Source organism: Mesoplodon bidens (genome assembly GCF_964165515.1).
Source record: "Mesoplodon bidens genome assembly, chromosome: 6".
Classification (NCBI taxonomy): domain Eukaryota; kingdom Metazoa; phylum Chordata; class Mammalia; order Artiodactyla; family Ziphiidae; genus Mesoplodon; species Mesoplodon bidens.
This window is the reverse complement of record NC_138162.1, coordinates 11,840,927-11,863,759: the sequence shown is the minus strand read 5'-3', so window position 1 is coordinate 11,863,759 and position 22,833 is coordinate 11,840,927. Positions and strand designations below refer to the sequence as shown.

General features: G+C 52.5%; 1 protein-coding gene across 6 annotated transcripts in view; it reads right to left on the bottom strand.

Moving 5' to 3' along the window:
- Window positions 1-22,833, bottom strand: part of DENND1A (DENN domain containing 1A) — a 542,774-nt gene that overhangs the window by 11,329 nt on the left and 508,612 nt on the right. For 4 of the 6 annotated variants that reach the window (XM_081236288.1, XM_081236291.1, XM_081236290.1 and 1 more), the window contains one exon: window positions 9,989-10,077. In XM_081236288.1, coding sequence (XP_081092414.1) covers window positions 9,989-10,077 — 89 coding nt within the window. Of the gene's footprint in view, window positions 1-9,988; window positions 10,078-16,385; window positions 16,443-22,833 lie in introns of all 6 variants that reach the window. The other 2 variants (XM_081236287.1, XM_081236289.1) reach the window with 1 other exon arrangement.

Genomic DNA, 22,833 nt, shown 5'->3' with positions numbered 1-22,833 from the left:
GGCTGCTGCACCTCCCGTCACTTTCAAAATCCAGTGCCTCCCACACGTGAGATCACGGAGGGCGCTTGGGGGTGTGGTGGGGGGAGACAGGGAGCCTCACTTTACAGTTCACCATTTTCCTCTCCAGCCAGCTCTTCTGGCCTGGCCAGGCCAGGCTGGTCGGGCAGTCTTGACTTCAAGAAGAGGTCCAGGGTGTCTCCTGGATACACCATCTGTCTCTGAAGAGTGACGGAACACCCAGATGAGAACTCTGCCATGTGGTTTGATCAGAGTTTCTTCAGGTCCAGGCTTTGGACCACATGGATAAGGATGATGACACTTGCAGTATTTACAAGTGTTGGGCTAAACGCTGTCCGTACAGTTTCTGATTAATTACTCATCACATCCTCATTTTTCAGATAAAGCAGCCAAGGCTCAGAGAGGGGGAGTCACTTGCCCAGTGTCACACAGAAGTTAAGGGTAGAGCACGGAATCCAGATATGCCTAACTCTGGACCACTCTGCGATCCTGCCTCTTCAGTTCTGTGGACCTGAAACGGTGAAATAAGGGGTAGGGTGTTTCCCCTTCCGCTTTTGATAAAAGGTGAGATTTCAAAATAAACTTATTTAAATTCAGCTGCTCATGTTCTCCCATGAAACATACAGTCAGATATTTGTCAGAGATAAAGGATGAACCGTCGAATATGTCCAGGTTTAAATTTTTTATTACTTAAGGCAGAATATGAAGAAAAAAAAGCGCGTACCTCTTCCCTCATTAACCCAATTCAGCTACTACCCTGCAGTCTGCCACCCACCACTTGCCTGGATTTTATTATACACAAAGAGCTGTCTGTGAAAAGGCAGGTCGTGGCGAACTTGGCTACCCAGCAAGGACTGCCGGAGACTCAGCGAGAAAGAAAGCCCCGCTGTCCATCACGTTCAGACCCCATCACCTCCCGCGGCGGCTTCCGCCTCTGCCCACCTCATCTCGGCACGGAGTTCCCATGCAGATGACTCCCCGAACCCTTTCTAATGTTTGGTTTAACGTGTCGCCGGCTAGCGCGCGCGTGTGACAGTGGTGACAGGCGCGGCTGTTCCTTTTTAAATACCATGTCAGAGACACGGCGTCAGGAAGCGGGGACGTGCTCTGTGGCTCTCTGCCGTGCCGGGATCGCACAGGCTTATTTTTTAATGAGGAAGATCTGCATCTCGAGAGTTTTTTTCATGTGTCACATCGCGTGGACAAATCAGCAGCACGTCACGCTGGCCCAAAATGAAATGCTGACAAATGTAGATATTTCAAATTTAATTGACATTTAAATGTACTTGAGATAAAGAAGGGGAAAAAGTCAGCAAGGACTTGGTCTCCAGAGGTAACGAGGGGAGCTGGTGATCATTTTTTAAAGGATCATTTCACTCCTGCACAAAGGATCTTTACTTTTAAATGTCTTGGCCGCTCTGGCATTCCTTGATTACGAGGCTCCTGTGGGGCTGACAGGCAGGGACAGGCCCCTGGACGAGGCCTGTCTGTCCAGCCTTCCACCAGTCCCCACGTGCCAGCCAGACAACCTCAGGAAAGTCATTGTACCTCCCTGAACCTCAGTTTCTTAGCTGCAAAATGGGGATTATATAGCCCTCCAGTGTGTCTTACCACAAAAGTTGAATGAAAATATTCGTAAAGGGCTTTGCACAGTGCCCAGCGCATGTTCAGTTACTACCCAGATGCCACACTCACCTGCCAACAAATAAATTCTGGGCCTCTTCACCCTGAGCAGAGTCTCCCCTAGGTGTTCAAGGACAAATAGGGTGGCCCCTGCTTTCAAAGACGTTCCCGGTCAAAGTCACCGGTCCCCAGCTGGGCATGTCACAGCACATCAGAATGATCTGAGAGTGCCCCCCGCCTAGAGACGCCGCCATGCCTCACCTCCAGCACCATTACACAGGGCCGACACTCTAGAGCACACCTTAGCATGTGCACGGGTTAAAAACAGAGAAAAAGCCTCTGAAGCAAGTCAGAGGGGTCTCTGGGGGAAACAAGCTTGGTGCAGGACCCACGGGGGACGCTCCGGAACTTGCACTGGAGCTATTCCCTGTGTGGCCTGGGGCCAGGCTGGGACTGTTCCCAGGGAGGAAGGGCTGATGACAGATATGGGAAGCTGTTGGACATGGGATCTTTGTACTCAGCAGTATGTGAGTATCTACTTCAGAACAGTAATGAGAGACTCACTGCTGTAATGAGTCGTGACCACCAATGAGAAGGCGTCTTCCTGTCACATGGACTGGTCCAGAGGGGACGGGCGAGTATGAGGCCAGGTCCTGCCCACCCTGTTAGGGACTTGCTCGGCCACAGTGCAGTGGTGGGCGTGCCTGGCTCAGGGGCTGCTGGACAAGCCTCCATTTGGGAGGTGACATGAGGCTTTTAATCTGAGTCCAGTAGAGGCCGCACAATGGCCTGGAGGTGTCTCTGTGGAGGAGGGGGCACAGGGGCTTGAGGCTGGGGTGGGGTTTCAAGAGAAGAGGCAGGCAGGGTTGGCAGGCACCAGCTGGAGGAGGGCCTCCCCGCAGCGTGAGGGCTGAAGGCCATGTGCGAGGTCAGGGGGTGATGGGGGGCTCAGCTGCCCTGATCTCCATCTCTTGGATTGGTGGTGCCCTTTGTCTTTGCAACCTTTGTTCATCCATCCATTTGTTTAGCAACCCGTCTCTGTCCGTCTGTCTGTCTATCTTCCTTCCTTCCTTCCTTCCACAGAGATCACTAGTGCTAACTTCCCCTGTCCACACCCATGCCCAGCAGGCTGAGAAGCCTTTCCCAGGTGCTGGGTGGACACTCACGTAGGCGCAGAGCTCCGGCTTCACTTTCCCACCCTTCATGCCCTTTGCTGGAGGGAAGACAGGGAAGGGGACACCTTGGGGGCGCTTTCCCTACCTGGAAGAGCAATTGTGTAGATTGTGAGGAACAACTGCCCCTCGCCCCGAGGACAGTCTCTGCCTGCTGAGAGCCCAAGTCTTTTCTAGGGACCGTGGCAGCAGTTGGTGGGGGGCGGCTGGTGAGAAAGCAGTGGACATGGACGTGGGACCCAGCAGACCCTGGCATCTGTGCTGGACCCAGGGCAGGTCACGGCACCTGTCAGAGCCTTGGTTTCCCCGTGGCTGAATGGGCTAACAGTGCCTTCACTATGAAGACTTTTGGGGAGCAGGGGAGGTTCACCAAGATGACATATATCGAAGTACCGGGCCTGAAACAGGCACTTGGGAAATGGTGACGTGAAATCTGGAATGGGGAGGGTGCTTGTTGGGGTGGCGAAGCCTTTCGGAGGAGAAGGAGCTCAGTGACACCTTGAGGATGGGGCACCTCTTCTGAGGGCTTCCTAAAGGCTTGGCTTTTCAGTTGGAACTAACTCGCCCTACTGTGACAGCTCCTGGGAGAGTCCCTCCTTCCAAGCAGCGGGCAGAAGTGGTGGAGACGAGGGTGTCCTGGGTTTTCCTGGGCTGTCGCACATCCCCGGAGGCTCTGCGGCAGCTCCCGCTTTTCCAGTCTGAGCTCAGGCTCCATGCCTGGCCTCTGGCTTGGCTTTGTCTCTGGGGCCCAAACCCCACAGTTGGAGAGGGGAGGGGGCCCGAGTCAGGTCAGGAGCCTCTCACCTTGCTAACTGGGTCTGCGCCCTTCTGCTTGGTGTCCTGGCGGCTTGCCAGGGGGTAGTGCCCAGACAGCTGCCCCTACCCCCTGGGGCTCAGGGTCCAGCTGGCATCTTGGAGATTTGCTCCCGGGGCTGATCACAGTCTCTGGCTCTTAGAGGTCCAGGCTGGGCAGGTGCTGGTAGCTTCAGATTCACGTCCTGATCACACCTGGCTCATAGTAGGTGCTCTTTACATCCTTGCGGTTGTTAACTGATACCCTCCCCCGTCTCCAGGACGCTGGGCTGCAAGCTGCCCTCAGTGATTCCTTTGTTCACTCATTCAGTAAATATCCCTGAGCAGAGCTGGGCCAGGCTCTGGTCGGGGACTTGAAGAGTCAAAGCTGAAGGTCACACAACCCTGCCCTGCTCATAGGCTACCGGGGTGTGCAAGTGTGTGTGGGTGCGTGCGGGTGACGTACAACATGGCAGGTCACGGCTATACCAGAAGTCCCAGGCATGGTGACCTTGGGAGGAGGGAGCGTGCAGCTCGTGGGGGAGGTGTTGGGGGGAGTGTCAGATTGGTGAGGCCGCAGCACTCACTGCTGCTGAGGATGCTAGTGTGGCTCCTGGGGGCAGTTTCCCAAATTGTGTTCTTTGAGATGTTAACGGGCATTGCGTTAAAAAAGAAAAGGAAGGCAAAGAGACTTGCCCATGGTCTCAGACTGGCAGCTGATGGGCCAGGATGCTGCCCAGATCTGCGGATGCCCAGCCGGGCCTGTGCACCAGGCCCCCACCCTCAGGCAGCTCTGGGTCTGTGCAGGAGGGAGAGGGGTCCGGCTGTGACCCTCAGCCAGGGGGCTGTGCTGAACCCAGGTCTCGAGGAGGCTGGGGCTGGGGAAGTGGGGGTGGAGCAGCATGTCATCTCCTGCCAGCACATGTGTGCAACCAGCATGAAGAGGTACAACTGCAAAGTGTTCTGAGACCTGGTCTCTGGGCAGAGCTCCCACTAAATGCTTCTGGCAGCTTCTTCTGATCTTATTTTAATCTTCTGGGGCTTTGGGTGCTGGGGTCACGCAGTGCAATTCAGATGAGCAGATTCTCCAATTCCTGAGAAGTGTCGGCTGGCCGTTTGGTGCACACACAGCCTGCCCAGGCAGCGCAACCTGCGGAAGTTCTCCTTGGCCAGAAGGATTTCTAATGCCAGCCACACGTTCCTCTGGGTCTCCCAGAGCCAGATTCCCAGAGAGTCCACAGTTCTGATGGGAGTGTGAAGTGGTACAATTCTTTCAGAAAGTTATTTAGTAACACGGAGCAGAAATCTGCCTATAAGACTGGTTAAGGGTTGGGCTTTGGCGTTAGAGACGTTTGAAGCTCAGCTCTGCCACTAACTAGTTGTGTGGCCAAGGGCGGTGACCACCTCTCAGAGTGGCAGCTACTTCTGTAAAATAGAGCTAATGATACCTACCCCCGCCCCCAGAGTTCTTGTGAGGATTTAATGAAACAACATACGTAAAGTGCTCAGTTAATGGTAGTTGTTCTTACAATGATATAAAACAAGAAAAAGCTTGGAGAACAAGGACATTCACTTTGGCATTTTTCACATTTGTGAAAACCTGGAACAATCTACAAATCCCATAAGAGGAGCGTGGTCAGGCAGACCACACACATACACACAGTGAGATCTTCCGTGGTCACCACCAATGGGGCTTACAAGGACATGAGGCAAGTCTGTACCGTGGGATATTGCAAGGAAGCTCTGCAAAATATATCTAGAAAAAAGACTGGACAGGAATCTGCAGAAAGTCTAGTACGTAGTTGAGCTGAAGTAGTGGGATTCAGAATGAACTTGTCTCTTCTCCCTAACTTCTAGCCTGCCTATAAAGGCTATTAGGTTATTTTTAAAAACAAACAAACTTACTGGAAAAGAGCATATGGTTTTGCATGGATCTGGCCAGGGAGGTGAGAGGGCAGTGGCTTATGGGCCCCTGACGGCTGAATCTGGACCATTCTCACTTAGTACAATGGAACTCCAAATCACCAGCCTGCAGCCAGTCAAGACACGGGTGACTGGAGGGTGCTCTGTGTGCCACCTTTGGAGGACAAGGTGTGCACTGAAAGAGCTTGGGCTCTGCAGCTGGCTGGGACTGGGCACGTCTCAGATCCACACTGAGCACAAGCCCCGTCACCATTAGGACTTGGAAGACAGCCCTACCCTTCTGGGTTATTGCGACGATTAAAGAAGGTGGAGGCTGCTTGTGACTGTCTCCCTCCCAACTCTCACGGCCGTGAGAGAGTGGAAGAGAGAGGCACCTGGGGACCAGGAGGTCGCCCCCCTCCCCCTGCCTTTGGCCTCTGCCTGCTCGCCGTGTGTGGTTCTGAGGGTGGGCAGAGTACTTAGCACAGCACTGCCTTTTAGGGTTTGCTGTCGGCTCTTACAAAGTCTCACGTTCGATGGGAAACGGCCCCGTATCTGACAAGCCGAAGGGAAGATATGCTGGGGCCTGGCAGCCATGCACGCTCCCGCTGAAATAACCGAAGCCCACGTTTAACAGGTGGGGAGCTGTGACCTCACCGTGCCCGCTGCAGCCGCCTTCGTCCTCACCACTCAGAGTAGCACATAGTCATAATTAGGTTCTTAACAAAAAGCCTGGATGCTGAAGAAGAAAGGGCCAGGCCCTCCCCACTTTCCAGTCCTGAGACCTTGGGCAACTTATGGAAAGCCTCTCTCTGAGCCTCAGTTTCCCCACCTGTTAAATGGTAAAGCTACCACCTACCCTTCATGATCTTAAGCGATGTTCAGTAAATGTTACTTCTCTTTCCTTCCCCTGATAGGAACACACAGGCACCAGGGAACACCACCTCCTTGGCAGGAAGAGGACTGAACAGCTCTGGTTCCCAGCCCCAGGGAACCGTCCCCAGAGAGGAAGGTGGTGTGCGGGGCAAGTCATCTCAGGACACAAAGCTGTCTCTCTGGGCAAAGCCAGGAGAACAATGGACCCCCGTGGACAGCAGAGTGCAATGGAGAGAATGAAATTGAGCAGCATTTGGAGTCCTGGCCATGCCGCCTTCTAACTGGATGACCCTGGAACACTGGTCAATACATTTTCTGAGCCAGCGTTCCTGTTCTGTGGAAGGGACGCCTAAGAGGACCTAGAACACATGAGGTGCTCCACTGTACTAACTGTCAACTGGCTTCTGACCCACAGCCCGAGCTGTCTGATTCCTCCTAACCCCAATTCTTACCCTAGGGGATCCTTGGGGCATACCATCAGCCCTGTTCTGAATAATAATGTAAGTAGCTAATACTTCTTGAGGAGAAGTAGTCACTGAATATTAATTAGCTAATGTTAACAGAAAAACAGAGGGAATGTTTTCCCCAGAAGTCTTTGTAAATTGTTCTTCCAATTGCTATCACACGGTTTTGAGGGGCTAGGACACCTACCTTCCACTGGGGAAGAAAATTTGACATGGGAAAAATTTCTTTCTGGGAAAATGCAAGTCAAAAGAAGTCGGCACTGGGATTCCCTTTGGGGCCTCCTTTAAAAGTCCTAAGAAGCTCACACCTAGCGGGTTTTTGAAGATATTTGCTGAATCAATAGATGCAAGAATGGACGTGAGCTAGAAAGCAAAAAACGGACCTCAGTGGATGGAGTGGCCTTAGAGCTGCTGGCGACGCTACTGGGCCTCGACGAACTCCAGATGCTGAGCTGCTGCAGGAGGCCGTGGAGACTGTCTAATTCTTAATCAGCTCCGTTTTGCTGTCCACAAAGTTAATTACTTAATGTGCTTCTTTGGAAGTGAGACTTGGGGCAAGAAGTCGGGAGGACTGAATCCTTCCCTCAACTTCAAAGATCCTGTGTCTCTTTCTGCCGCCCAAAGCCTCTAAGTTTCCGATGCACTTTGATATTCCCAGTGGAGACAAAGATCTGTGATTCAAGAAAATCCAGGCCAGATTAAAGGGCCAGGCACCGAGTCCGTGTGCCCAACACTGAACCACCAGCAACAAAGGCCCATTAGGATGTGGCTCCTGCCCGCCAGCTTGTCTTCTTGTGTCTCCCGACACAATGCTGACAGATTGGTGGGGCTGGTTTCTTCCTCCCCAAAACAATATTTTATGAGGAGTCTGTTTTATTAAAATATTTTCCGCTGGATGCTTCCTGTGTTTCAAGAAGTTGGTCTTGCCAGCTGGAGCTGATGACAGTTGAGAAAAACACATCCAAGTGCTGTTGTGACATGGCATTTGGAAGTGGAGGAGCACAACGGGGGGTCGGGGGGGGGGGAGAAGGCAGCATGGGAAGAGACGCAGGAAAACACCCGGGTTGCACCAGAAATGTCACTGGCATTATGGGAGGACAGCTCTGCCGGCGCCCCCCGCCCCCCCATCACATTAAAAAAATGTGAACAGAAACTCTCGGAATGATGTTCTAAAACATACCTCCCTGTCTCCTGGTGGACCCGGGTCACTGTTACGTATGATCACAGAGAACCTGTCATTTGTTTTCTATCACTGCCAGTTTGCCAACCCACCAAACTAGCCACCGCTGCTCCCACTGGTTCATTTCAATCCCAAATGTTTCCCAAAAAGAAATCTAAAACAAGGTATACTGCAAAAAGACCCCCCCCCAAACAAAACCCCACACAAAAAGTGGTACTGACATAGTTTTGGTAACCTCCAAAATGATGGGGTTACCAGACACTGGCTCTTTGCATATACGGACGAAGCAATCCCCTATCACTGGGCTGGAAAAGCAACAGTGTAAATAAACGTGGTGATGAAGTCCGAGCTCTAATCGGGAACCCGGCCACAAAATGTGTAATGTTTTTCTGTAGAATGGGAAGTGTTGTTGGTCCAGGGTGTTTTTGGTGCAAAGCAAGGATATTCTGGATTTGCATTTCAATATCTACAGTACCATGGCCCTGTATCCCAGTACAGTGTCTAAAATGTTTAGTCCAGTTTTAAAGAGATGGCTCTAAAGAAAAGTGACTAATTTCATTCCCCTAAGGAGAAGTCTTTGGGGTCTGAGGCACTCTGAAGACGTGCAGCATTTTCTCCACAAGGGGGCAATCATAATCCATGGCAGGGAAAGAGTCCTCAAGATTCCCACCGTCCTATTGTGCACAGCAAAAGTTAAACCTACACCCAACTTCTGGAGTCCTACTTCCAAATTCTGCATCACCAAGCATCTCCCAAGACACACAGACACGCAGACACACACAGTTTTGAGGGCTGCCTAGGTAGGCTGGTTCTGTAACAACATGATAGTCTCAAGTGATACCATCCTATAAACCAGAGAATCCTGGAAGAGCTGAAGTGGACGGCAACCCGAGCTAGGCCACAGCCTGACATTTGGGAATTATTTCTTCCTTTTGGCTCCTTTTCTGGCTAGGACGTGCCGTCTCCCGTCTCCCTTAACTTCCTTCCCTGAGAACTTTTCTGAAAATAAGGCAGACACGAGGAGCATTCCCCTCTTCACCCAAGGGACCTCAGGGTCCCAGGGGCGATTTTTTTTTGGTTCCCCCAACAACCCCAGACCAAGATGGTTTCATGCACTTTTTCAAGGCATCACTGGAAGCCAGTGTGTAGCTGCTGAGCTCTCTGGGCAGAAACCACCGGCTGTGTGCCTTGGGGACGGAGGGAAGCACTGCATTCCTCTGACAGAAGCAGTGCTACCTTCTCCAGATGGCTCTGAAGTCGGGGCCGTGAGCAGCTTTAAGCCTCCCACATTCAGACAGCTCAACCTCTGGCCACTGCTTGTCCACCTGCCTCGTCACTCCCCTCATCTACCCAGTGTCTACCCAGCAAGTGATTCTAAGCCGGGTCCTATGCTTGGTACTGGGCATAAAACCCAGCACCTGTCCCATGGAGCTCTGGGCCCAAGGTGTGGTAAGAAAGCAAAATCGTAATAAAATAAATGCTAAGGCACAGGTGAGCAAAGGTACTGGTGGGGGAGGGGCAGTGGACGAGGATAGTCCTGTGTATAAATCTGAGCTCTGGAGACCTGGAGCAGCCCAGGCCTAGGAAGGTGGTGGCCCTCGTTAAATAGGTTGCCTCCTCGACCAGGTTCCTAACTCTCTTTTTCTGACCAGCTATCTTCAGCATAAGAAGAGGTCTAGAATCTTTATCCGAGCTTGTCTGAGTACCCCTTGGGCGTCACCACTAAAAACCCAGCCCGGGTGCCCAGCTCCCTGGCCTCTGGGGCCTCCTGCTGCTGTGACAACTGCCAGCAGAACTGACACTGAAGATCAAGCCGTGTTCCCCGACTGACCTCTTTGTGAAATACCCGCTCGGGGCTCCAGGGAAGCCTTTCAAAGGCCGGGACTGCCACATGGTCTCCACAAAGCGCTGGCCCCGCTGGGCTCCTGCACACACAGGGGAGGGGAGAACAGGGTACTCACTGTTCGGGGCTCGGGACGGACGTCCTCCGGCCTTCCACCGCGATGTTGCTCTTCGGCCTCTTAATGACGTGTGGCCGGGGAGGGCGCACCTAGAATGGGCAGAGGGGGAAATCCCCAAGAAGGGCTCAGTTGGAAAAGCCATACAGGAACATTCTCAAGATGCAGATAAGTGGCCCTAAAACAAACACTGAGGAATTTTCACAGCATAGGTTCAAAGGCTCTGCTTATCATGGAGACACAGCCGTTGAATTTGCAGCCGACCCGTGAACTGGAATTCTGTGGCCTACTCATAGGGGAAAGGCTCTTCTCAAGGGCTGGGTGTCCTCATCTGCAGGTCGGGGGTGGTACCACCTGCCTCCTCTCAGGGCTGCCGCGAGGGTTCAGTGAGGCACGGTCTGTGCAGGACCCGGAACAAAGAGGCTCTCGTTAATGACGGGTCCGTCTTGCCTTCTCCCGGAACCCGGAAACCAGTTTGGTAGAACAAAAAGGTTTCACTTAGACTTTGTTTTTGGGGTACATAGGCCTATTTTGTTCTTTTTACAACTGCATTACAGGAGGCCTATTTTCCTTTCTAAGTGGGAGTGGGAGAAGCAAACACTAACAGTTTTTGAGCGCCAATAAAAGTCCTCTTTCTGCTCCCCTGGGCACCCCTGTGCAGTCCTCCTGAGGAGGGCTCGGCCTGGAAGCCACACAGCCTGTGTGGGCACTGCACGCACCATGCGGACCTAGCTCAAGGGCTGGAGGTGGGCGTATTGACAGTGAAGTACACAGCTTCCTTGTCCACAACCAGGCTGCAGAGGCAAGGTAGTTCTTTTCTGACCTGAGGCCCCTGAAAGCCAAGATGAGGGATCATATAAAAAGACACCCCCTTCTCCCACCAGAGCCCGTGATGAGAGTTACGCTAAGAATTTCTAGGCGTCCTTAGGAGGATACTCATTTGGTCCAGTCAGCATTACCTGGCTTTAAATCCGGCACCATCATCTGAACAACACCAGAGAAGGACTGGAGAAAGCGAAGAAAGCCTATCTGTGAATTTTGTTGCCAGTAAGAATGAATGAGCAGCCCAGTGCGGGGGCCGCTTTCTCTCTGCAGATGAGGGACCACGGCAGGAAACGCCACGGACGCTGAGCTTAGCAGGCAAGACAGGGAAGAAGAGCACATACTCGCTCCAATCCCTGCAGCCCTCTTCCCCGAACCCAGCCTCCCACCAGCCCCCAGCCCAGCACTGGTGGGCGACACAACACAATGGCTTCGGAACACAGATCACAGAAGTTGGCTGTGTAAGAGATAAGTCTTTAATAGTCTCATCAAGCCCTCCCTCACGTCTCCACACGTCTGACCTAACCAGAGTTTTTCCTGCGGAACGGCCAGTCTGATCTCAGCCTGGTTTGGCAAATCAGAGACGTGGTAAGAGCCAAGTGCGTTCCACCAAACTTGCCGTCTGCTCTGGGATTACTGTGAAGATCCAATGAGGTGATGCGGGGAAAGGGCCGGCGCGGGGCCTGGCACACAGTGGGGGCTCAATAAACGCTCACCGTGTTTCTCTGTGACCTTATCAGTAACAAAAAGAAGACGGGGCTTCGGTGTCTCCAAATTAGAAGATGGATCTATGATGGCCTACCCTTGCCAAGCACCGTGCTCACTGCCTGGTTTACAGAGACCCCTCAGCAAGATTTTTAGAAATGGATGTTGCCGCCTGGAACCTACAAAGTGCATAATAATGCTGCTGTTATGATCACTGTTATTAGAGCAGTGCCTGCCACAAAGCAGACGTCCAGTCACCGGCTGCTGAATAAACGAATGGATCCGTCCCCCACTCGTGCGAACCCTGAACTGGTTTCCGGGCCTAGAGCCGGACTCCTCTTGCAGCTGGTAAACAGGATCACCTGGTTTGCACCTGACTTTGCACCACAAAGGCGGGGTGCAGTCAGGGCAGCGCTGCCCTGCCCCGGAGGTCCCCGGGGTGGGGCTTTGGGAAGGTCAGACATTAAGGCCCATTCGCCTGTCCTTGCCCACAGCTGCTCCTTGTACAATAGAGGCAGGTTAGGAATGTGAACTTGTGGCTGAAATGGGGGGATTAAGTTTGTGGCAACTTCAACTGAACTTGCAACGTGGTGAAACATGGGGAAAAAGAACAACAGAGCTAATTAGACGAGCTGAGCTGTCAGAGTGCCGCTGAATGGCTCAGCGCCAACAAACAAAAGGAATGGGTTGGCAATCAGCAGGATCGATGGAGAAGACTGCTTCATTAGGGATGATAAACCAGACAGAGCAGGGAGAGGGGGGCGGGAGGGGGAGGGCGGCAGCAAAGCCGGGGAGGGAGAAAGGCACGGCGGACCCAGAGACAGTCACCCGCGTGGCTGCAGACACACCCAGAGTCACACACACATCTGATTGGTGTGGACAAAGCAGACACAAAATAGCAGACACAAAATTATACTCATGGACAGACAACCACCCAGAGACACGCACAGGCCTCGAGATACCAACATACCCAGTTTCACAAATACACACTCACAGAGGCACACACAGGAGGAGAAGGCACATGCACAAATCTCTCTCTCTCTCTCTCTCTCACACACACACACACACACACACACACACGGCTGCAGACGTACAGCTAGAGCCATAACCAGGCACAGACACACACAGACAAAATGGTTTAATTAAGCCCGAATCACAAGACGATACAGACAACTGGCCTGTCATATTTCAGCGATCACATCCGTCTTTCCGGGGTGCTTAGGAAGGGCGGGGGCTGGGGATGAGGGAAGAAACCACATGCACACACAACTACAACCGGCCCCACCAGTGCTAGGATCCCAGCAGCGCTGGGGGAGAAAATGCTAAACAGGGATTTGGAGCTCTGTTCAAGGGGGACTTGAGGGGAAAGTTGGGAAACCAGCCAATTCCCCACTGGATTTAAAACCTGAGAAATCTAAGTCGGCAGGGTTAAATGTGTATTGAATACAAAAGCACCGAGTACATTTGATTTTAATGGTGAGCAAGAAATAATAAATACAGAGCTTATAAAGCGCTTCACATGCAGCCGACCACAGCCTGCCTCTCCCCTGCACGCCCCGGCCCACTCCCCTGAGCCCACCAGACACTGGCAAGGCTTTCTTCTGCTTTTTCCTTTTTCTTTTTAAAAAGAAAATCTAAATCCTCTGGTCACATCTGAACTCCAGCCACAGGTGCCAGGCTACAAGGCTCCTTCCAGAAAGGCTGAATGGCTAGCCCCCATGCTCCCACTACCCTGGGCCGATGGCCACACTTCTGCCCAGAATGTCTGCAGCTAAGTGACCCGGCAAAGGCTGGCTATGGGCCAGTGGCTCCTGACATGGGAGCTTGTCAGGCCATCTTCTTCGAGGCCCTTGAGGGGTTCCATAGCCCATGTGCCCCAGGTTCACCCCTAGTGTGCAGTGGTGCCCACTGGAAATGCTTGCGTGAATGCACTCGGAGTGAACAGACACTGGGGCGCTGGGGAACGCGAGGCCGAGAAAGCACAAAACTTCTACGGCTCCCAAATTAGTCCCATAGTGACCCTGCTTGGCAGAAGGTGTTTGGGTTGGCAGAACTGGGGTACGTGTACCCACCTCTTGCCAGGGACTGTGCTAGGTGCTACACATATATGACCTCATACCCCACCAGGTAGGTGTAGCAAGCCATTCTACAGATCATGAAACTAAGGCTCAGAGAAGGTATGCGTCTGGCCTAACATCACACAGTCAAGAAGTGTCCAAGCTGTGATTCAAACCAGGACAGGCCTCTTTGACTTCCAGGCCCAGGAGAATCAGTTCTGCTAGGTACCTGCCTCTTCAAAGTTTCATAACCCAAGGCGGGTGCAGCCCCGTGTGCCAGGCTGGTCACCTCCTGCACCAGGGCAGTGGCAGAGGCAGCTGCTGCTCAGGCTTTGCTCAGGGCAATATTTGCCTTCCCAAGTCCCCCGTCGCCAACGGATGTGGCTGAATTCCAGCCCCCTCGCCCCCCCAATCTATACGAGTCCCCACACTGGTGACACCACGTGGAGCCCACAGGAGCTGTCTCCAGTACCTGAGTTCTTCCAAGGGGAGCAATCCGGCCCCAGATCACACTTTCTAAGAGATTCCCTGCCTGTCTTGGATCCTAGGTCTCTCCAAGGACTTCTGAGAACTACCGTCTGGATGACTCTGGCTTGGGAGAGGCTGCCTGGTGAGGAGTGGGGAGAGGCGGGGCAGAGAGGCGGGCCTGGGCTCAAAGGCCAGCGTGGCCTCTTATCATCTCTGTGGTCTCGGCTGCCATTTGGAGAAACAGCATCTGCCTCCTCCAGGTTGTTGTAAGGACAAAGGGGCACAGTCTAGGCACCTAAAAGGTGCTCAGTAAATGTCAATTCCCTTCACCTCTGCATGCCTGTCAGGATCTAACACTGCCGTAGAGATTCCACAGGAAGCCCAGCCGGCTGCTGATGAATTTTTTCTCACCTGAAGGCTCTGCCCCAGTCCTTTGTACTCTGTGGAGATGGAGATGAAGGGTCCGGGGAGCTTGGTATGCTGAAAAGACCATGTGTTCTAGAGTCTGGTGACCCCTTTGTGTAGTTGAGGGACTTGCGTTAAGTTACTGGGCTTCGGTTGTCTCATCTCTAAAACAGGTGGAAGCAATGCCTACTTCATAGAGTTACTGTGAGGCTCAGCTGGGTTGATGTGGCCAAGAATGATTTGCCGACTATGAAAATCCTAGGTGAATGATGATTATTAAGAAACTGGGTCATTCCTTAAAAGCTGTTAAGATTTAGAAACCTGTTAAGAAGAGGAAGAACTGCTACTGTGTGCCAGGCACTGTGCTAGGTGCTTTACAAATGTCATCTATATCATGCTCACAAAACCCTCCATGAATGAGGGTGTATTACAGAGAGAGGAGAGGGGCTCAGAGAGCTTCAGGACCTGCCCAGAGTCACACAACTTTGGTCTCAAGCCTGGTTCTGTCTACTCTCCAAAGCCATGTTGCTAATGACTGTACTGAAATTCTCACTAAATCACACAAGCTTTGACCCAGAAGTTGGCTTCCTGTCCCCCAAAGCGCTTTCTTTTTGCTGTTTGTGACTTTCTTCCAATGACAACGAGCAGAAACATTCCAGCCCCTTGACAGCAGTGCTGATCACGGTTTGACTGGGGTACAGGATGGATCCATCACACGTGGTTGGAACTGCAGTGTCATGGCTGCCTCCACCCCAGCCCTCTAACTCCCGCATGCGGTAGGGAAGGGAAGGGAAACAGCGCCACAGAACTTTCCAATATCCGCGCAGAGAGCGGCCACCCAACCGATGCTGGGTACGTGTGCCTAGGATTCAAAACAGACGCAGTTCGAGAGCGCTCCTAACCACTTCCGGTTTGGTGCTGCCTGATTCGAATCAATTTTTGCTCAAATAAACTCTTAAATTAAAAAAAAAGAGGAAACAGATACAGTTCAGCCTAGTCAGCTGCACCCCTGGGCCGCCACACCTTTCGAGATGGATGTGGACACGGCAGTGGGGAGGGCGGGAGGGACTGGGACTCGGGTTCATGGGGAACTCTGAGGGCCGCTTTTGCTTGACTGCAAGAGTGGTGGCCGCTTTGAACAGGAAACAGAGAAACTCTTCTCTTGGTAAACAGCCCTCACTCAATGGTCCCGGCAAGTTTCCTTCCCACTTTAAGGGAACCTGCTAAAGTTATCAGGCCTCTCAGCATGACCAAAGTCTGAGCCCACAAGAAAAAGGACTTCACTGATGCTAACATGGGACCCACACCCCATATGTTCCCAAGGTATTTCTCTTGAGAAAGCACGGGTGGGTCTCTTTCCCTGGCCCACCCAATCCCAGGTGTTGGTGGGTTTATCACATCTCATCCTGCTTTTCTGCCCTTACTTGGAGCTTCGCTTGGGAGGGTGGAGCCCCACGTGAGGCCCAGGAGATGAGGCGACCTGGGCTCCATCTGAGCTGGTTCAATATTCCCTGGGCGTAGCCTCTACCCCCCAGGAAGGGATATCAAATGCATCTGCAAACCGAGATCTGGCGGAACAGACCCCTGCTGCCAGATTTCTGCTTCCTTTGTGAGGAAGAGGCAGCTGCAGCCTTTAAAGCTCATTGGCTAGCAACGCGGCTCAACCCAGGAGATGCGCTCGAACGATGCGCACACGGCAAACACACCACACAGCGACCCTGCTGCCTACAGCTCTGACCTGCGAGTCACCAAACTGATTCAGAAAAAGGAGAGAGAAGCCCAGAAAATGCAAGTCCAGGGACATGCCACACAGAGGGAAGCTGACTAACCCACTACATGGTTTTCTTTGGCAAGGCAGCTGAGTTCAGACCCCCGAGGTTTAGTCAGGCGGGGAGACGGCTCAGGCAGTGTTAGGCGGGAGGGCAGTACCACCGGCTACTCACGGGCCTCGAGCGCTGTATCTTGGGAGGCGGCGGGCGAGTGGGATGGAGTCTCTGCGGCTGCATTAAAGTGGAAACTTAAGGAATCAGTACACACGGAGATGGTTTGATGCATTTCCACACACGGCTCCAAGCATTCAGCCCCCCAAGCGGGAGCCCAAGGGCCGTCCTCGACGCCTCCTGCTGCCTCGGCCGGTCACCAGCTCCTGCACATCCCGTGTCCGAGGCCCTCCTCTCCACTTCGAGCCTGGATCACTGTAATCACCTCCCAACAGGGCCCCCCCACACCCGGATCTCCTCAGCCATTCTCCACACAGGCCAAGGGGGATCTTCTAAAATGCAATGTGACCCTGCCACACCCCAGCTTCGAGACCTCTGCTGTCCCCTCCTGTCCTGGGGCCACACACAGTTCAACAAGGCCCTGGGCTGGCATTCCAAATCCTCCAAGACCTGGGTTCTGCCGTGCCCCACCCAGACCCCTCCCAGACCCCTGTGCTCACCAGCAGACCCTCGAATGGCCTGAGGCTCTCAGGCCTGCTTCCTGCCTGCCCAGCAGGTGGAATGACCAACCCCATCCTGATCTGCCTGGCAAACCTTTACTTGTCTTTCAAGAATTCGCCCAGGTCAGATGCTGCCTTCAGTGCTCTGACTTATCGCTCACTACCACCATGTATCTTCCCCTCCCCGCCCCCCATTCTCCTTCAGATGTTCATTTCCTTAAGGGATTCATCCCTGTGCCTCGGGAAAAAATATCTGCTCAGTAAATGTCTGAGGAACAAATAAAATTTGCACAAAATGCTTGACTTTTGAACTCAGGACTTGAATAAAAATCAATAGAGCACAGACCTCTTAGCTCGCTCCTCAAACCCTTTATCTCGAAAGTCAAGCTTTGTTCTGTCAATGGCCTGCCCATCTAGATGCCCTGGACAGTGGGGCGGATGGGCAGACAGGGTAAGGAGAGTAAAGGTCCACACTAGACCAAGGTCACAGACGCTCGGTGAGCCCTGGGAGGCTTCCAGTTGGTTCCGCCATGAACATCACGGTTCACAGAGGTCCATATGTACGCCACAAAGTCCAGACCTGCACTGCCCACTACAGAAGCCAAGGGCCACACCTGGCGAGTCCAAATTAAGACGCGCTGTAAGTGTAAAATGCACGCTGGATTTCAGAGACTTAGTTTGAAAAGAGAATGCAACATATCTCAATAATTTTTAATATTGATTATATGTTGAAATGAAAATGTTTGGGATATTTCAGTTAAATATATTATTAAAATTAATCTCATCTGTTTCTTTTTACTTTTTAAATGCAGTTACTAAAAACTTTAGAATTCCATATGTGACTTGCATGTGTGGCTCCTGTTACGTTTCTCGTGGACAGCACTTCAGAGCGTCACTTGGTTGGAGTGGTCCTCCAGGTAGTAAACTTGCCTCAGAACTCATTCTCTACAACTGACTCCCGGAGAGACGGGCCATGTTTCAGGCGTCCCTGGATCCCTGGTGTCAGCACAGGGCCTGTCAGAGTGGCCTATGGAGAAAATTGGCCGACAGACTTGGTGGAGAATTGGGGTCCCTCATGGCACACTGAGAGCATATGTGGGTGGAAATAAAGTCTGGCTTCCCAGATCCTGTGCCGTTAGGAGTGTAGGCCAACCCGTGCTCGGTGACCCTTCTTCAGTTGGAGGCTATCTGCGGTTAGGATGCCACCCAATGAGATGAGCATGGCCACCCACAAGTGCATAGGCTGCTGCCCTTGTCCCAACCCCCCGACTCTCACACACAACCCCCACTTCCCCCATCACCCTCAGCTTCCCTTGTCCTCAGCCACTCTGCTTCTGGGTGACCTCCTTCTCTAGCCCCAGAGCCCTCATCACTAGTCACCTCTGACCTGCATTTCTGTCCCTGCTGGCGGGGGTGGCAGCGTTCAGGAGGTGACCTCTGGGGTCAGACAATCTCAGACTGAACCCCATCCCTCCACTCATCCTGTGGCCCAAGATTTAACCATCAAGCCTTACTTTCCTCATTTGTAAATGCAGGTAATGGCACTACCTACCCAAGGGGGCTGTTAGGAAGTTTCAATGAGAAGATGTTCACCAAGATCTTTAGCCTGTAGACGCCAGCAACTATCATCATTATCAGGTTTGCCTGCCTCCAGCCTCTCCCCTTCCCAGTCTATCTTCCATGCTTATTCCAGAGTGGACTTAAAAAAAAATACACGCCCAATTATGTCATTTCCTAGCCTAAAGCATCTCAGTGGAAGGCTGGCATCTCCCAAGGTGTCTTCTGAGAAACCATCCTGGGAGATGCATTGTATGAAAGAAGAAAAGGGGGTTCTTCAGCCAGACAAGTCTGGGAAGTGCTGTGTCTTGCTCCATTTGGGGATTCACAATGCTGGTTAGCACAACGAAGGCTGCCAACCCTTGCAATAAAACACCCTACCGTCAACAGGCAAAACACTATTAACTCCTTTTTTTTTTTTTTTTTTTGTAAAACTCCCGTTTCCCACATTTATTTGAATGTAGACTTACTTCCCCTGTAACACCTGTTAATATCCCCTGGAAAATGTTAACTGAAGTGCTCAAAGCCCTCCGGATTCTGGGCCCCACCCATAAGCCTCTGCAATCTCATCTCTGGTGCATCTCCCCCACCAACCCCGCCCCGCTCAGCCCCTTGCTCTCCCTGAAAGCTCAGGTGTGTTTTTTTTTTTTTTGGCCGTGTCTAAGTGCAAGGGCTTCAGTAGTTGCAGCACGCGAGCCCTAGAGCGTGCGGGCTTCAGTAGTTGTGGTGCGTGGGCTCAGTAGTTGTGGCTCGCGGGCTCTAGAGCACAGGTTCAGTAGTTGTGGCACATGGGCTTAGATGCTCCGCAGCATGTGGGATCCTCCCGGACCAGGGCTCGAACCTGTATCCCCTGCATTGGCAGGCTGATTCTTTTTTTTTTTTTTTTTTTTTAGCGATACGCGGGCCTCTCACTGTTGTGGCCTCTCCCGTTGCAGAGCACAGGCTCCGGACGCACAGGCTCAGCGGCCATGGCTCACGGGCCTAGCCGCTCCGCGGCATGTGGGATCCTCCCGAACCGGGGCCCGAACCCGCGTCCCCTGCATCCGCAGGCGGACTCTCAACCACTGCGTCACCAGGGAAGCCCTGCAGGCTGATTCTTAAACCGTTGCGCCACCAGGGAAGTCCCTCAGGTGTTCTTGAGGCACCTTGCATCTCCTTTTGTCTCACTCTTGGTGCCTCTGATTTGCCCTTCACTGTCTGGCTCAAGCACTGCCTCCCCCAGGAGGCCCTCCCTGCCCTTCCCTGAGGAGCATGGGTCAGGTGCTCAGCCCCCCATCTATTCACAGCACAAAGGGTGTCATTATCAGCTCACTCATCGCATTTCTCTGTTTATCTAGTACGGTACTGGCTAAATAGGTGCTCAGCAAAGATTTTTGGCTGAAGCTTCCTGGCACATGTAGAAACTCAACACATGTTAGTTCTCTAGATTCTGTGATTAATTTATTTTGCTTTGATTGTCATCAGGAAGTGCTAGTTCTTTTGCAACTGAATTTATAAACGGTGGGAGGAAAGCAGCCTCTTGACCAACCTAACCTAGAAGCTAGTAAACCAGGGGAATTTATAGACACCAAGAAATGGTAATGTGGTACAAATGTCCTGAGTGTGGCTGTGAGGACCCACTGCAAGGATGCCGGGTATATCACGGCAGCTCCCTCAGGGCAAGGCACACAGTGGATGCACTGCTAAGAAGCTTCTGCTGCTTGGAGGGGAGGAAGTAGTAGGGCTGTTGGGTCATGGTGGTTGCAGTTTCCCAAATATGCTGGGGGGCATGAGAGTGGGGGACACAGGTCGGGGAGAGCTGAGTACTCTGGGGACAGTTAGAACAGCCCATAAGGGTTGGGTGGTGGTGACTTGGGCGGGAGGAGGGGGTGAAGAGAGAAGCTAGGGGAGAATCAACTCAACATACCGTTTTCTAGAACGTGGCTCCAGTGCTGGGGAAGCTGAATCAGGGAGTAACTGAATGTGGGGCTGTAACAGGGTGAGGTGAGTTCCGACACGACTGCGGAGCTGGCCAGACACAGTGAAAGTCATTTCCGCGAGCCGGGGTCCCCACCCCCGACCGCACTCCCTGAGGGCCAGGGCCAGCGCGCGCTTGTCTGTCTCTTCTCACGACTCTGGTGCCAGGAGCTTATTCTTCCACGGACAAGGAGACAGACTGGAGGGGGAGAAAGTGACCTGCTCCCAGGCTGCCTGACTGCCAACCTAGGGCTCCTCCCACTGCTGGAGGAAGAGGAGGCAAAACCAGAGGAGGCTTGGAGCTGAGAATCAAGAGGTCTTGGCACTTTTGCAGAGAAATCATGTCACATGTGATCCTCAGTACCCTAGATACACTGACTGCTGATTCTTAAGCGAGTTCAAAAAGGCTGAGCCTTTGGCAATCTTTGGCTAAGAAGAGTCCTGTTCAACAATTCATCTGGCACTTCGTGAGCTGAGCTGTGGCAGGAGGGATGCCCCCATCTGGCACCTGCCTTCTTGAAGGTCACGTGTAGTCAGGAAGCAGATTCACTCTCCCATGCATAGTGATGGGAAAACTACCTGGGGCCAGGGCCTGGGGATTTAGGAGACTAAGACACAGTCTGTCCTTAAGGAGTGTATGGTCTAATGGAATTTGACCCACATCACAGAAAAATACCTTTCTTAGAGTACAAAGAGCATTTGGGCTAAAACCCCAAGAAACATACTTTGGTGGAAAGACTCACGCGCGTGTCTTGACTCTGTCATTTTCTAGTTTAGTTGAGTTCAATACCGGCTCTGCCATTTGGCAAGTTATTTAATCTAAGCCTCAGTTAACCCTTCTGTAAAATGGAAATAACTCCTGAGTCACAAGCACTGGTGTGAGGGTGCTACAAGAGTGCACTACAGCTGTGGGAGGCTCTGGTCTGGCAACCTGCTGATGAAACGAGACCATCCAATCCTCTGTCCTTCCCTTAAACCCACCCGTCTTCCCAGAAGAGTCCTGTGAATGTGAGGACCTTGGTTTTTCAAGGGAGTGTGCTGTGAGCAAGGCGCTGTTGAAAGGGACTGGATTTTACTAATCTCTTCTATTTACATGATGCGTTTTCCTTTCAAAGCATTTCTACTTCCCTTCTTTCCTTTGAGCCTCACCTTCCCTGGTGAGGCAAGTTAGAGGAGGGTTATTTCCCTGTAACAGAGGCAAGAAACAGGAGGCCCAGAGAGGTTAAGTGACTAGTATGAGGTCACAGAGCTAGAAGCAGGAACTAAAACAAGCAGGTATCCTTAGTCCACTGTGCTATCCTTGTCAACCAAAATTTCCAAAGTCATCTGGAATCCTTTCTGATTCGGTTTTTCCAACCCTTACCCCTTCTGAAGTTGCACTGTGTTGTTCAGAGATCTGTGCCTTAGAGAAAAGGCTGGTCAAAGAGTGACTGACGTCCTCCCCTTCCTTCCTTATTTGAGCATCTCTTTCCAGTGCTTTCCAAAGGAGATTCACGTGTTGATTCATTCAACAAACAATGCAGTATGCTTTGTACAGGCAAGGGGCACACCAGTGAATAAGACCCAGTCCTGCCCTCAAAGGGCTCCCACTCTGATGGTGGGGTTATAATACAGGGGGAAGGAGGTCTGTGGAGGTACCAAGGAGGGGCTCTTCTCCCCGATGGGGGTGGTACAGAATTTAGGTGCATGAGATGGGAACCCCAGTGATCCAACGAAACCAAGTGAGGGTGAATGTGAGGATGGTGCAGGCCAGGAGGAACGGCTGGTGGGTGGGGTCACATAATACAAGGCCTTGACCCTCAGCCTAAGAAGTGTGGATTTCCTCCTGAGCGCAGTGGGAGGGATTTAGGCAGGGAGGGACGTATCAGAGGCCTTGGTGTCAAAGACGGATATGGGAGGCAGATGGGTGGGCTCCTGAGGACAGACGCTCCCTTCCGGCCAAGGGGGCCTCTGCCCAGACCTCCACGCTGTCAACTCGCCAGCTGGCACGTGACTGCTGGGAGGTGTGAACATGAGAGGGTAAGCCCCAAGGTGTGACTGACATGGAAGTCCCAGAGAAGAGAGGAACTCTTTTGGCCTCTGACGGTCTCTGCCTGACCCTCGGCGTTTCTATCTGTCAGCCGTGTGGACCAGGTGAGTGTGCTCATCGGATATGAAACCCACATTTATGAGGACAGCGTCTGATTTGCAGTTAATTTGTTGATGCAGCAAAACACATTGTTTCCAAAAGGTCAGGAGGGGAAGCCGTGTTGGAATATCAACTTAATTACCTGGGTGGCATGAATGAACGGGCGCCCTACACGGGGCTGCAGGGTGGAAAATGCTTCACTGCCAGGCATGGACGTGGGGCAGAGAGTGAAGCGGGGGTGGAGGTGGGGGCAGCCTGTGAGGTGAGCAGAACCGAAGCTCTGGTGGCCCGCTGTGTTCTAACGCCTAAC